We start from the raw sequence: 14747 nt of genomic DNA on the forward strand, positions 1-14747 counted from the left end.
ATTGATAAGGAGTCTTCACCCAGGAAGTATGACTGTCATTTAGCAGAGAAGAGTGAGAGTGGGGTCACCAAAGAGGAAAAAGTCCTTAACGAATAATGAGTGGCTCTATCGATATTTTGCTTTGCTTCAGGTAGAGCACACGACGGGCAAAAAATACTGTAAAAAGAAATAGATGTCATCTAGCATGTAATAAAACTTGCATGCATAAGTAACTCACCATTGAGGTCTAATTGACCCCAAGTTTAGGGAATGGAGAATCTTAGTTCGGCACTGGCATCTTGGAAAGAAAATTCCCAGTTCCTTCGTAAGACAAAGAAAAATCTACTTTTCCACTCCGAATTAGATTTGGATAGTCCTTCAATTAAAGGACACTCATATCGACTAATCAGGTTCCACCACCATCGATCTACCCTATTTGGAATATAAAAGAGTAAGACCTCCCTAATAGTTAAATGAGGGTTACCATACATTTTCCATAAGACAAGATACCCACTAAAACCTTCCAGGCATTTGGGGTAAGTTGTCCGGGTGTAATACAGAGCAGTGAGAAAAATTCCCTAATAAAAGGGGCAAAAGGTAAGTGTAACCCAGCAAGAAAGACACACTTAAAGAGACAAAGTTCACCATTTGGAGCCTCGGAAGCTCTTTCATGGAGAAAAGGAGCCCGGATATAAATACAAGAAGGGATAACGTACAAAAATTAGAAATTTATCAGATCAGATTTTGAAATTGAAGATTGAATGTTGTCTCCCACTTTTACATTAAAAATATCCACCACAAAGAGAAAAACAGTGGGAGAGAAAGAAAGTTTACCTTTAGGATAATGAAGGTAGCAAAATGTTCTTCCTCCACGCTTTATAAATAAAGAGAGCAGGTAAAAAAATAATATATATATATATATATATATATATATATATATATATTGAAGGTGTGCATTGAATGCTTTTGAAGCACACCTATCAGTGATTTAATGATTCTTCTGCTCTTGAAGCATCTTCAAGCTGCCTACTGCTTCTGCTCGTGATTCTTTTACTCTTGAAGCATCTTCAAGAAGCTTATCACTTTATTTCCTTATCTTCTTCTGCTCCTGAAGCATCTTCAAGCTGTCTACTACTTTCGCTCGATATCCTTATCTCCTACAACTTTATTTTATATGCCTACTACGCAGCTGTACTTAATTGATGGTACATGATCACATAGGTTGATAGTGCGTACTTGATCACATTGGTATACACTCTGTTATTTTAAGCCTGTTGGTTTCTACTAAAAAGTAGTTTTGATGCCCTCTACACTTACTATTAATGCTTCTGACTATCCATTCAAACATACAATGCCAGCTGCCACGTGGTAACCTCCGCCACTGCCACGTGGCAGCCTTACCTCGCCTACTGCATACCACGTGGCAGCTTCCACCTGTTAACCTCCTCCTTTAATTAAAAAAGATAAATTGAGTTATCGTTAGATACAACCTATGTGGAGTCATTTATGGTGTTTCTTAAATATAGGAACCATAAATATTATTTGATGATTTGGATTTTAGTGGAGCCCATACACAAAGGCTAGAGCACATGAGAACGGAAATGAATTTTAAAAAAAATAATAATTCAGAGTTTCGTAAATTCCGAGGATAGAATTCCTTTTGTTAGGGGAAAGAATGTAATACCCCAAATTTTAAAAGGATAGTCTCGGTATTTATTTATTTATTTTAATTACATTTTTAATTGTTTAATTGGTTATTTGGCTAATTGTTTATGTGTTTAATTGATTTAAGTGTTACTTGGTTAATTGGCTATTTATCTATATGTTATTTGTATTATTTATTTAATTAAATTGTGTACGTAAATGATGTGCTTTATTTGAGTAGTTGTTTGTAGTTATGTGTTATGTCAACGTTTAATTGTTTCTGTTATTTATTTAATTATTTTTATTTTAAAGGATGGATTTAGATAGTAGTAATGGACCAACCCAATGGGTCACATGGACTACTTGGATAGGTGGCTTGATTGGTATAGATAATTACCCATGGATAGTTATTTATGTATGTATGGTTAAGTGTGTGTGTGTGTATATATATATATAAAAAGGAAAGTATTATTATTAATAATAAGATAGATGGATAGTTATATATATGTGTGTGTGTGTGTGTGTGTGTTTATACGTGTATCATTACTCTTTTTATTTTAATTTTTTCCTTTTAGGATTTTTTTCTTCTTCATTAATTCTGAAGGTTGGTGTTGGAATAGGAATAGAAGTATGGTTATATAATAGAATATATATATTTATATATACACTACTATTATTTTCTGTATGGGAGCTTGGTTATTTCATGCTTTATACAGAGAGTAACAGAGAGATAGAAAATGGAGAGAAATCGAGAGAGAAAGAGAAGATCTTGGCCAAGGAGAAGGCTGAACCAAGGAAGAAGGAGGCAAGGGCTGTTCGTGTGTGTAGATCAGTTCCGCGGAGGAGGACGATGGCAACCAGAAGCTACCGGCGTTGAGGGATTGGTCGGAGAAGAAAAAAGTTGGGTTTCAATCTGAAATCCTTAAAGGCAAGTTCTATGCTCTACTTATCTTCTTTGATCTGGGGTTCAATGCATGTCTATGACTATTTTAGGACGATTTAATAAGATTAATTAATTTGTTTGCATGCTTTGATCGAATTAAAACAAGAACAAATTATGTATTTATTGTGTGTTGTTGAGTTTATGTGATTTTATAAATTAATGCATGATTTTTTGTTTTAATTGTTAAGGTGGGTGTATCTTTGTATTAAATAATAATCATATTAGACTTCAATACAACAATTTAGGACACAAACAGAGGAGTTGCAGGTCTGAAACAGTAGTCGTGATGGAGAAGACGACATTTTCAGTCGACAGATGGAGTGTATCGGTCGACCGAAGTGGGTGTTTTAGCCGACCAATGAAGTGTATCGGTCGACCGATATAGGTGTTTCGGTCGACCGAAATTCCCTATTAAGACAGCATATTTTGTTGTCTGTTTTTGGGTTTGTTCTAACGTTGTAAGTGGTTTTTTTTTTTTTTTTCCTAGTTGGTACTCACACACACTTGTCTCTTCTGAGACTTGAACCCCTGTCCTCCCTTTAGGAAGTAAGAGGCTAATACCGCTAGACCACGGTATTTTTGGTTAAATGGTGATTGGGTATTTGGATAACGTTGTATTGTTACATTTGTTGATACATAGTTTATCCTAAAATTGTTATAACCAATAGGATAATAACGTGTAACGTATTATGTGGTTAATTAATATAACCATTTTTGGACACTAGTTAGTGATTGGTTGGTTTTACCACTTTAGTGGAAAGTAAAGATAATGTTTAAATTGGTAGTAACGCGGTATTTATTTTAATACACGTAATTGGATTAACAAATGGTTTTTATTTAATTATTATATTATGAATCATTTGTGGGATAATGTTATATGTATTTAATTACATATGGTTGGATTAAATTATTTTAATAAATTATTTGGTTTTAGATAAGTTTGATCAGATTGTAGAGGAGTACAATTATTTGAGATGCATGTTAATTTTATGAGATAAATTAAATGCATGTTACTTAGAATTGTTATATTTTGCTCAATTAAATGCAAAGGAATATCTGTATGATTTATATCATGCTATGTATGGATTTATTTGATGTAATATTATAACCGTAGCATCATTTATGGATTGTATGCATTATATGCACCAGTATGGGATGGTGGCATATTAGGGACGGATTAACTAAAAATATTAAGTCTTACCTATTCATGTATAACGGAATGAATTTACTAAAATGTTAAGTCTTACATATTTTCATGTCAGGTCAACTGAATCAGTTGGATAACATATTGGATATTTATTTTATGTTTGGATATGACATATTTTATATATATAGTTATATATCATGATATGAGCTTGAGTCTCAAGATCAGTGGTTAGAATGCGCATATCGTCAGAGATGTGTAGCTAGATAAAGTATAGTTGTACGCCCTGGTAGGTCTAGGTATTCATGCCCATTATATGTGCGTTTGCGTATTACCTACTATTCAGGATGAGACATCCCTATAGTCTAGTGAGGTTCCTTTAGTGATATACGGACTACTTAGCTATTGCATGAGTTGACTAGAATATATTCGTTTCTTAGGTCTTTGTTAGATGTAGTAAAAATAACTTATTTGTGGGCCTGGCCCACTATTTATTTTTCAGGTCCATGTAGATTTTGATCATGCAGAGCAGAGATCAGTCATCATCATTCTTCCGGTTCTTCTACATAGGATATTACTTTATGTTTCAGTATTCAGTTGTAGACAATTGTTACTGTTAATTCTATCAGTTTGGAATTTTCTAGAGGTCCACACAGTGTGGATTTCCAAGTTGTATTTTGGAGGATTAGATGTATCAGAAGATTTTATTATCTAATGGAAATATATTCTGAAGGTTTTAAATATTGCATTATCATTTTAATTTTCTTTTCAGTACTTTATCTTTTCTTATTTATCCTTTTGTATTCTGTGTTCGTTTATTACCGATTTGTTTTTTATATCTCTGGGTATTCTTGCGTGGGTCTGGCCAACCCGCATTCGAAAATCCGGAGGTATCACAATAGGCATTCTGCTTACTTGGTATAAACTTGATAATTCCATCTTTAATTTGGGTTCTAGAGAGTTATCAATGACCAGCACCATCTATGATGCCTCAACGCTCCACTACACCGTAAAACCCAATTGAACCACACAAACCCACTGCCATTACCCCAACCCCGCCACACCATCGCTGACACCTCGCCAACCACTATCTTCTCTCTATAAACTCAAACAATTCATACTGAATCGTAACCCAATCGATCCAACACCAGGAACCCACCTCAACACCCAACTTTCGTGTAATATCCCTAATTTTTATAGCATTTAATTTATTATTTTAATTACATTTTAATTATTTTATTTAGCTAATTATTGATTATTTGATTTAAATGTCTATTTGATTAAATTGGTTAATTAGATTATTTTAAATTGTTTAATGTATCTTACTTGTCATTATTTGTTTATGTGCAATTTGCTTGTTTAATTAATTGATTTATTTTATTTTAATTTAATCATGGTTTGGACTTGGAATTATTTGACCCAAAGGAATGAGTTTGGGGTACTTAGAGAAAGACTAGTTAAGTTATATAGAATTATGGGCCATGGGAAAGTGTATATATTAATATATATAAATATTGATTTGGTAAATTAATACGTTTGGGGAATAATAATAATAATATTATTATTATTACTTTAGTTAGTTTTAGGTAATGATTTGTGGGTTAGTATATATATATATGCAGTAGTCAGAAGAAGAGGGTTTTACATATACGTGAGTTACAAAATAAGCATAGATCTAGAGAGAGAAAGAGGAGAGAGAAGAGGTAGAGGAAGAAGAAGAAGAAGGTGACCGGAGATAGCTTGGAGGTTGCCGAAATTAGAGAAGAAGACCAAAGAGTATATATAGTTGATTTTCAACCCAAAAATCATAAGACAAGTTCTTTATCTACCTCTTCCCCTTTAAATCTATGATCTCTCCATCACGTACTAGATTTTAGGGATTAAATCAGAGAATTAAATGGATTAATTATATGCATTAATTGAATTGAAGGATTTCGTGCTTATATGTATTTATTCTTTAACTTGATGAATTCTTTGATTTGATGCATAAAACTAGGGGTGCACATGGTTCGGTTCCATACGGTTCCATTTGGAACCGGAACCAAAACCAGAACCGGTCACAACGGTTCCTTAAAAATGGAACTGGAACCGGAACCGGAACCGTTTGTATATGGAACCGAACCGTGAATGATGGTTCGCTTCCACGGAACCGTTGAATGAGGAAGATGATGAAGTTGTGACGATAACGAGAAGACGATGTGTAGTTTTGAGAAAATAAGAGTCCGGAATCACCAATGAACAACTAATCAAAGTTGAACAGAGGATACTGATATAGAAGATGGGAGGAGGTGGCTTCACCAAAGAATAGATGAAAGGTTTTTCACCAGAAATAAAAAGAAAAAGATGGGAGGAGGCGGCTTCACCAAAGAAAAGATGAGAGGTTTTTCATTGGAAAACAAAAAAAGAAAAAAATGGGAGGAGACGGCGGCTCACCAAAGAAGAAGAAGAAGAAAGAAAGAAAGAAAGAAAGATGGGAGTAGGCGGCTTCAGCTTCACCAAAGAAGAGATAAGAGGTTAGGTAGGTTTAAAACTTTACTATTTTGCCTTATTGTTTTGTGGTTTCCAAGAAGTCACGTGGGTGAGGAATCCAATGACTAAAATAGATTCATTTTGACTATAAAATTAAATATATATTTCAGACAAACTTGACACTCGACGGTATGGTTAGCAATATAATATAATTAAATATAATATATATATATATATATATATATATATATATATATATATATATACATACGGTTCTGGTTTTGGCTCGGTTCCACGGGTCTAGAATCGGAACCGTAAGTCACGGTTCCAAAATTTTAAAACCGGGAACGGAATGGGAACTGTGAGAACTTGAACCGAAGCTTCCGGTTCGGTTCGATTCTCACGGTTCCATGGTTCTTTTGTGCACCCCTACATAAAACTTGTTTTAAATTATTTGATCTTATGTATATTCGTTGTCTAAATCATTGGTGATTATATGGGATTTAGAAATCATGTTTTAGGACTCGAATCATGGATTTACAGGCCAAGAACATATTTGTAAATATTGTTCCGCGACTTTGTGCTAAAGCACAAGCTCGAGCACTGGGTTATGCTCGAGCACATATAGGTTTTGCTCGAGCTCTGGGAACCTGTTTTCTCCAGAAGTGTTCCGACTAACCCCGTTTTAAGTATAAATGATCCCAAATATGTTTATAAGTATTGGAACAGTGACATAGGTCTAAAATATATAAATTGGTATTAGACCCTCGTGTTTGATGCTAGATGAAAATGATTAAGTTAATTAATAATTTAATTTAATTTTTTGTGATATTTAATTTGTGTAATTAAATGTAATTGTTAGATTCATTATTATAATCATTTTTTTTTATATACTTATGAATTATGAGCATGATACGTGATTGTAATTATTTGTTTTACTATGATAGTTATGAGTAAATGGTATTATGATTTTAATCATGTTTATATTATATTTATTGTTCTAAATTCGAACTATCATGGTTTATAATTATTGTGCTATTGTTATATATGGCTATGATGAGATTTATTCATGTATGTGATGTGATCATTAAGATAGCTAATAAGCTAGGCTCCTTAATATTTTACACTATTGTTAGATATGGTTTTATTGGATTGATGTGTGACGGGCTGGCTATAACTCAAGACACTTTACTTATGCCATTGTTAGATATGTCTTTATGTATTAATGATGTGTATATATATGTGTGTGTGTGTGTGTGTGTGTGTGTGTGTGTGTGAGCTATAATACAAGCTTAAGGTCTCGGGTTCAATGGTTAAGACTGAGGCGTATATTGCCGGTTTAGATGGATAGCTGGATATAGGAGATGTGTGTACCCTGGTAGAAGGGGATTCTGGACCACCTCGTCTGCGATTTTTCATGAGATACCCACTACACGGTTGAGATTGCCCTATTGTTCAGTGAGAGTCTTAGTGTGTATATATGTATGTATCGACTATGTAAATATAACATAAGTTAAGGTAGGGATGTATTGATTGTTGGTTCTCTGATCGGGTCATAGTAGAGGGAACTTGTTTGTGAGTCTGACCCACTATTTATTTTTCAGGTCCTCGATGATACCACTCTTAGAGTTATTCATGCAGATCAGAGATCGTTCATCTTCACTATTCTGTATCATTGATGAGTGACATTATCTCAGATTTCTGTTACTTCTCAGACTTGGTAGTTATTTATTATTTCAATATACGTTATTTTAGTTATGGGATTTTATTAGGGGTCCTTGGTATATGGATTCTTGAGTTGTACTTTGGAGGTTTATGGTGTAATGGATTAATATAGAGTATTGGTATCAAATGATTTATTAATCATTTATTTTTTAGTTTTCTTTTTAGCATTAGTTATTTATTTATTTATTTTATTCCATCTTGTATTATTTGTTTGTTTATTACCTAATTGTTATTGATATTCTCGGGTGGGTGTGGGCCTGGCTAACCCGCACGCGAAAATTCGGGGGTATACATTTCGCCACTACCATCACCGTCATCACACACACACACACACACACATTTTCTTGTACCCCAACCACCCCAATGCCCGTCATTCTTCATTGTCGTTGCCGGTATACCTTTCGTATTTGATACAGTCTTAATTTGGGATTCAATTTTAAGATTTTGTCCAAATGGGTTAGGGTACAGTTGGAGAATTTTATGAAATTAGGCTCTAATAGTCACTTAATATTAGAGATTATTATATATATAGAGTGTTACAGAATTTTTGTGAAGAAATCTCTATATATAGAGAAAAAGGGAGTGACTTACAAAATTTTGGGAAAGAATGGTTCGAGCACATTGATCAGGAAGAGAGACTGAAATAAATACTGGGAATTTTTGGGAAAAATTGGATTATGAGGTGTTTGGGTATAACAGTTAAAAAAAGCACATACCTTGTGAAGAAGATGAACAGTGAAGATGTGTTGTGGAGAAGATGAACAGTGAAGAATATGTATATATAGAATGGCCTAAGGGAGTGTTTGGTTGTAACAATTAGTGAAGAGGTGTTTAGGTAATAATAATCACAATAAGGGGCATTAGAAGCTTTTCATGTACATAAAGTTATTTTAGTTATTAAATTATACATTGTTTATCATTTGACATCCCACATGGTCCTTTGACGGTAAATTTCGACCGGAAGCCTGCTGATTGGTGTGATTTACAATAAATTTGCATAGTTCAGGGGGTTTCTTACATTTTATTTGTAATTCAAGTGGTTAGTTACAGATTTCCTATTTTTTTTTTATTTTTTTACTCTATATTTAATTCTATACACACGTATTGTAGGTTAAAAATGTACAAATTTTATTTTCTGTTAAATTCCTTTTTTTATGAAATTCATTTTATTCCAAATATAAAAACGAAATCCACTTTTAATTAGAATTTGTTATGAAATAAGGATGGAACAGGAATTTATGAGAACAAAGAGAAAATTAATGACAAGAAAATAAAATGACATACACATATAAACGAGACAAAGATTTACTTGATTTAAATATACCTACATTCGCCAAAAAAAAAAAAAAAAAAAAAAAAACAATATTTCAATATAAAAATAAAAAAATACAAGATAAAGTAGCTCAAACTCAAAATTCAATTTACACCCAAAATCTCTCAATCACTGACTGATGTTACAAACTCACAATACAATTGATGATTTCGAATGCCGAATACCATGAGGCAGCGACTGAGCTTGCCTTCGAAGCACCAACAACTGGGACACAAAATCACCTGCTGTGCAATTCCCATACTGTTTCCTACAGTGAGCAGTAAGTGGCGTTGGTTTGGCCACGTTTTACTCCACTTAATAGATACTAACACTTTGTTTGACAATTGCACCACTATTTATAAGTAATATTTCACCACCATTTTTAAATAACGTCACAGAAGTCTATAAGTAATATCACATAATCTAAAAAGTAACATCATCACCATTTATAAGTATCTTTCACCCTCAAAACGTAGTGATGTTACTTTTTAGATTATGTGATATTACTTTTTGACTTATGTGATGTTACTTATAAATAGCGGTGATGTTACTTTTTAAACTATTTTTACATTTCACCACCATTTATAAGTAACATCACAGAGTCTAAAAAGTAATATCACTATTTGTAAAAGGAAATATCACCACTTTTAATTTCAAATAATAACATAAATGATATGTTGAATCGAGTTATATTTATATGTGATATTACTTTGACTATGTGATGTTACTTATAAATAGTGGTAAAATATTATTTATAAATAGTGATGTAATTGGTCAAACAAGACTTTAGTGTTCGTTAGTTAAAGAATAATGTGACTAAATATGAATCACTTAAATGCATGAGAGCCTCACTGCAGGTGATTCCCGCCCCACAACTGTCACACAAAATATGAATAGCTTGCATATGGCCGAAATTGTTGACCAGCAATGACAGCTTCCGGAAAATTCTTGATGACGCATTGTCCGCGGTCCATTTTTTTTTTTTTTTTTGAAAAGTGAAGATGGTCCACTATTCTTGTGGACCAAGGAACTATGAAATATGGTACAGCTTTGAAATTGATTTCACAATTTCCAAAGGTGGGGTACCACTTGCATACTTGCTCCTCACGGATGATGACGTTGGTTCAAGTAGATAACTTAAATTTGAGCCATATAAATTTAACAGAATTCATTTCCTTTTTCAATACCAATTCCAAATCCTAAAAGATTTGGTTCCAAACCAAGCCTAATTTTACATCCGACGAGTTTGGGAAACCCTAGCTCTAAGAAAAAACTGCCTCTCCCTCTCTCCTTCCGCTTTCTCACTTCGTCGACCTTTCAATTCTACCAGGTAACTGTGAAAATATATCCTTTATCTCTCTATATATCTATTGTATGTATACATAGATACTGCTTTTGCTAGGACTTGAGTTTTGATAATTATAAGTGTTGAGTAATCATTTATTTTCGAATTTCCTATGTTTTATTGGCTTTTGTTTCGCTTAAAGATCTATTTGGCACAAATAATTCCATGTATAAATTTCGTTCTTTGGAACTGAAACAATATGTTGGCTACTTGGGGTCCGTTTGGTGAAGCTGTGCTTGTGAGTTTTGGTAAAAAAAAAAAATTTTTTAAATTGATAATTTTATTTACTATTCTATTTATAATTGAAAAATAATAAAATAACACTTTTAATTTTACCATTTGAGTATAATAAAAAAAAAAAATAATTTACTATTTGAGTTTTATTGAAAAACAATAAAATAATGTTTTATTTACTATTCGGGTATAATTGAAAATGAATAAAATAGCAATTTTATTTTTACTATTGAGAATAATAAAATATTTTTAAAATTTTATTTACTGTTTGAGTATAATTGAAAAATAATAAAATAAAATTTTATTTACTATTTGAGTATAATTGAAAATTAATAAAATAATAATTTAACATTTTTTATTTTACTATTTGAGTATAATAATTTTTTTAAAAAATTTTATTTACCATTTCTCTTATTGTAAAAAATAATAAAATAACATTTCTCTAATTTTGAAAAAAAAGAAAATAACATTTCTCTAATAATGATTTTGAAAAATAATAAAATAACTATTTCAAAACCAAAACTGAAAACCAAAGCTAACATTTGTCGAGTTGAGAATTGTGAAGGAATTATGAAAAGAGTTTTTAAAAGTTTTGAAATATGAAAAGTCAAAATAGAGTAACCAAACGCATTTTGTTGCCTTGTTTAAAAAAAAACAAAAACTGAAAACGTTACGAAACAGGGCCTTAATGTGTAAAGCCAACTTATACCGTTACTTGTTGATATGCAAATCAATTTGCAGGACCATATTTATAGAATAATTTGTTTGGATGGGGCTGGGGGCCATTCTGAAGTCTCTCTTTTTTTTTTTTTTTTTTTTTTTTTAATCTGTGTTCATCAAAAGCATTGTTTGTTAGCATCTATGCAATAATTTTCCTGCTTTTGGAAGCAAAACTGCATTGATTGGGTAGTCATTATAGTGTCCTGTTCTCCAATTTTAGTCCCTTTTTTTATCCCTCTTTCAACATTGGGCACCTGGAAGCAATTGTATTAAGTTGTTTATCTTTTTCTTGTGTAGAAGGGGCTACTTTTAATTTATTTTGAGCAGTAACGATGTGTTCCATAATTTTTTACCAGTAACCACGATCGTTGAATAATGACATTATTTTAAAAACCTGTTGAAAAGTGAGCACGGAGGAAAAATAAGGCCACGTGCATATGGTGAAGTATCTGAGACTATATAACCTGGGATTTGACGATTTCTGCATGAAGTTCCCTTTTGTGATATGAGTTATTATCCTTGATTACTTATGCTCCCCAAGCATTTGACTACATTTTGAAGCTCAGATGGAATATTAGTACTTTGCGGAACTTCTTTTTAAGTGTTCATTGAGAGTTATGACTGGCAGTGGCACGACACAGTCCTCCTTCCAAGTACCTCCTATGAAGTCAATTGAAGATTTTTTTATTTTTTTTTTTTTCCTCCCTTTAAAATACGGAATGATGAATATAAAAGTGTAAGGATGAGAAGATTTTGTAGATTTTCATGCTAGGATGAACGCTAGCAGAATTTTCAAATGTGAAATAAGATTTGGGAGGCAACATCCTCTTAAGGTTGACACCTGGTGCCCAACATAATTCTTGAAGAATGCTTTATGATATTTGATAATATTTTTCGTATATGCCGACGTTGTGAAGCAGTTATTTAGTTCACTCATCAACTAGGTTATTGTTTAACTTGAGGCCTTTGAACCATCTCCTTCTTTAACGATAAACTCTAGGGTGTGCGCGTGTATCACATGCTTATATTTTGTATTTGCCAATGTTGTGAAGTGGTTATTTAGATCACTCGTCAACTAGGGTTATCAGAGCATTGGTTGTTTTTCACTAAATGATTCTCTATTAACTTGAGGCCTCTGAACCAGCTCCTTCCGCCACTATAATCTCAAGGGTGTGTGCGTATAAACTTCTATGTTTATGTATAAACTATCTAGTTTCTATGTGTTTTATATTTGACTTGGCCTACTTGGACGAGAGATACTTATTAAAAAAGGCATGGGAAATGTGAAGGCTGCTTTGCAATTCTTTATATTGCGAAACACAAAAGTGACGAAACATAGCAGTGTCTATCAAATACAATTTCAAGTGTTCATTCCATAACACATCTGTATGGTGTATACTGCCTCAAATTCATAAATTATAATTAGGGGAATTTGTTTATATGAGCTGCAAGTGCTTCAGTGATATTGTGGTCAGGATTAAGATCTGTTCTCTTTTCTGTTTGTACTTTGCAGTCATGGCTGGATTGGCACCAGTGGGTTCTCAATTTGATGCTCGTCAATATGATGCTAGAATTGCTGAGATGTAAGTTTTTTTTTTTTTTCCCCATCCCCCCCCGGGCGGGCGCTTATTCCATAATTTAGTCCTTGTAGTTTTACTCGCAATAATATGGCATTTTTGCGAAAAAGATGTGAATGAGTTGCAAGTATTTCTCATCATATTCCATAATTAACTTATGTAGTTCAGTGTCAATAACATGGCTCTACCTTTTGTTTGTGTAGCCTTTTCTTCTCCTTCCTTCTCTTTTTTCCAGGTTTATCATGCTTACCTTGTGATACTGATGATTTTGGTTTGATGAATTGATGAGATCAGTCTTAGGGCTAATGGAGAAGACATTTTGAGCTTTGAAGCTATGGGATGGCAAGAAAAGATGCTGTGGCTCTTCTATCCTACTGGTAGGGGGTCTCACAACTTGTCTTAGTCTATAATAATTTCACAAACGTAACATTCTGACAATTTTCTTATGATAGCTGCATAAAACCTATTTGTTTCCTCAACTAATGGACTTACCATTTGTGATATTTAGCACCAACATCCTGACTGTCAGATGATCTTAACTGTAGCTTCCTCAGTTTGACTGTTTCCTTGATAAATGGATGGGTCATTTGATTGGTGAAGTTTTTTTAGTCCTACTGTTTCAGTAGCCTACCATAGTTCTTTTGAGGGCGTTAGGGTTTAAAGTTCATGTGAACTAATTTCAGCCATTATACCCATCTGATAGAATGCTGTTATCTGTCTATCTATGCATTTTACAATGTTTGGATCAGGATTGCTGGACATTCATGTTGTATAATATAATAAGTTAATGCGTTCTAATTCTTGTTTATGTTGAGTCTACCTTTTTGCAAAAATGGAGAGTTGATAGTTGGACCTGATTTTTTTTGAAGATTTTATGGGGACCTATGAAATTCAGCAAAGGCCTTCCAATAGAGGAGTTGATGTAATTCAACAAGTACGGTACGGAACTGGAAAAACGGCAACTTTCTGCTCTGGAGTTCAGCAGCAGCTTGATAATCGGTAAGTTGAATGCCAAGCTTTGGTTTTATTGCACCCACTCGTGAACTCGCGCGCACAGCAGCAAACATTAATTTGCTAACAGTAGAGCTGCCCTTTGATATAATATTGAACTGCGGTTGTATCTTTGATCCCTCAGGAAGCTGCAAAAGGGACTAAACAGGAGCAGCCCCAACAGAAAGAAGAGCCAACGTTCCGGGCTTTTTCGGGGAAGAAATACTCGCTGAAGGGTTGATTGGATTCGCTACAATCAATGTCTTTTAAAATTATATTGTTCCCATTCACCTGTAATTTTGCGGGTCAGAATTACAAGGACTACATTGAACTGAGTAACACTAAAGAATGAAACCGTGGGTTGTATCAAAAATGAAGAATGAAATATTTGTTTTGTGAAGTTCATTATTTGCTTACGATTGTCCCTTGCGCACATGCAAAATCTATTGAATTCATTTTCTATATCTATCTGTATATATATATATATATATATATGTTTATGTTTGACTTCTACTTGATGGTATATATTTTGAAAAACTGTCTTTTGACAACCAATATTAACTTCATTGTAATGATTATTGATAGTTGTCGAAAATGTAGACATGCAGTTATATGTAACTTTTTGGTCTTGTTGACTGTGTTTATGGATGTTTTTTCTTATTTTT

General features: G+C 33.1%; 1 protein-coding gene across 1 annotated transcript; it reads left to right on the forward strand.

The window, feature by feature from the left end:
- Positions 1 to 10379: 10379 nt before the first annotated feature.
- Positions 10380 to 14498, forward strand: LOC132303674 (eukaryotic initiation factor 4A-13-like). Its single transcript, XM_059801032.1, has 5 exons — positions 10380 to 10546; positions 13029 to 13098; positions 13387 to 13469; positions 13962 to 14091; positions 14228 to 14498. The coding sequence occupies exons 2-5, from the start codon at positions 13031 to 13033 to the stop codon at positions 14313 to 14315; spliced, it is 369 nt and encodes a 122-aa protein (XP_059657015.1). The 5' UTR covers positions 10380 to 10546; positions 13029 to 13030; the 3' UTR covers positions 14316 to 14498.
- The last annotated feature ends 249 nt before the right edge of the window (positions 14499 to 14747 follow it).

Source organism: Cornus florida, unplaced genomic scaffold (genome assembly GCF_030987335.1).
Source record: "Cornus florida cultivar Cherokee Brave unplaced genomic scaffold, ASM3098733v1 CherokeeBrave_3.0.0_Hap2_Chr04, whole genome shotgun sequence".
Taxonomy (NCBI): Eukaryota; Viridiplantae; Streptophyta; class Magnoliopsida; order Cornales; family Cornaceae; genus Cornus; species Cornus florida.

Bases quoted from the DNA above. Each gene is read 5' to 3' on its own strand.
- LOC132303674 (XM_059801032.1), top strand. From the start codon at position 13,031: ATGGCTGGATTGGCACCAGTGGGTTCTCAATTTGATGCTCGTCAATAT. The intron at 13,470-13,961 runs GTAGGGGGTCTC...TTTTTTTTGAAG, and splicing joins GTGGCTCTTCTATCCTACTG to ATTTTATGGGGACCTATGAA. The intron at 14,092-14,227 runs GTAAGTTGAATG...TTGATCCCTCAG, and splicing joins CAGCAGCAGCTTGATAATCG to GAAGCTGCAAAAGGGACTAA.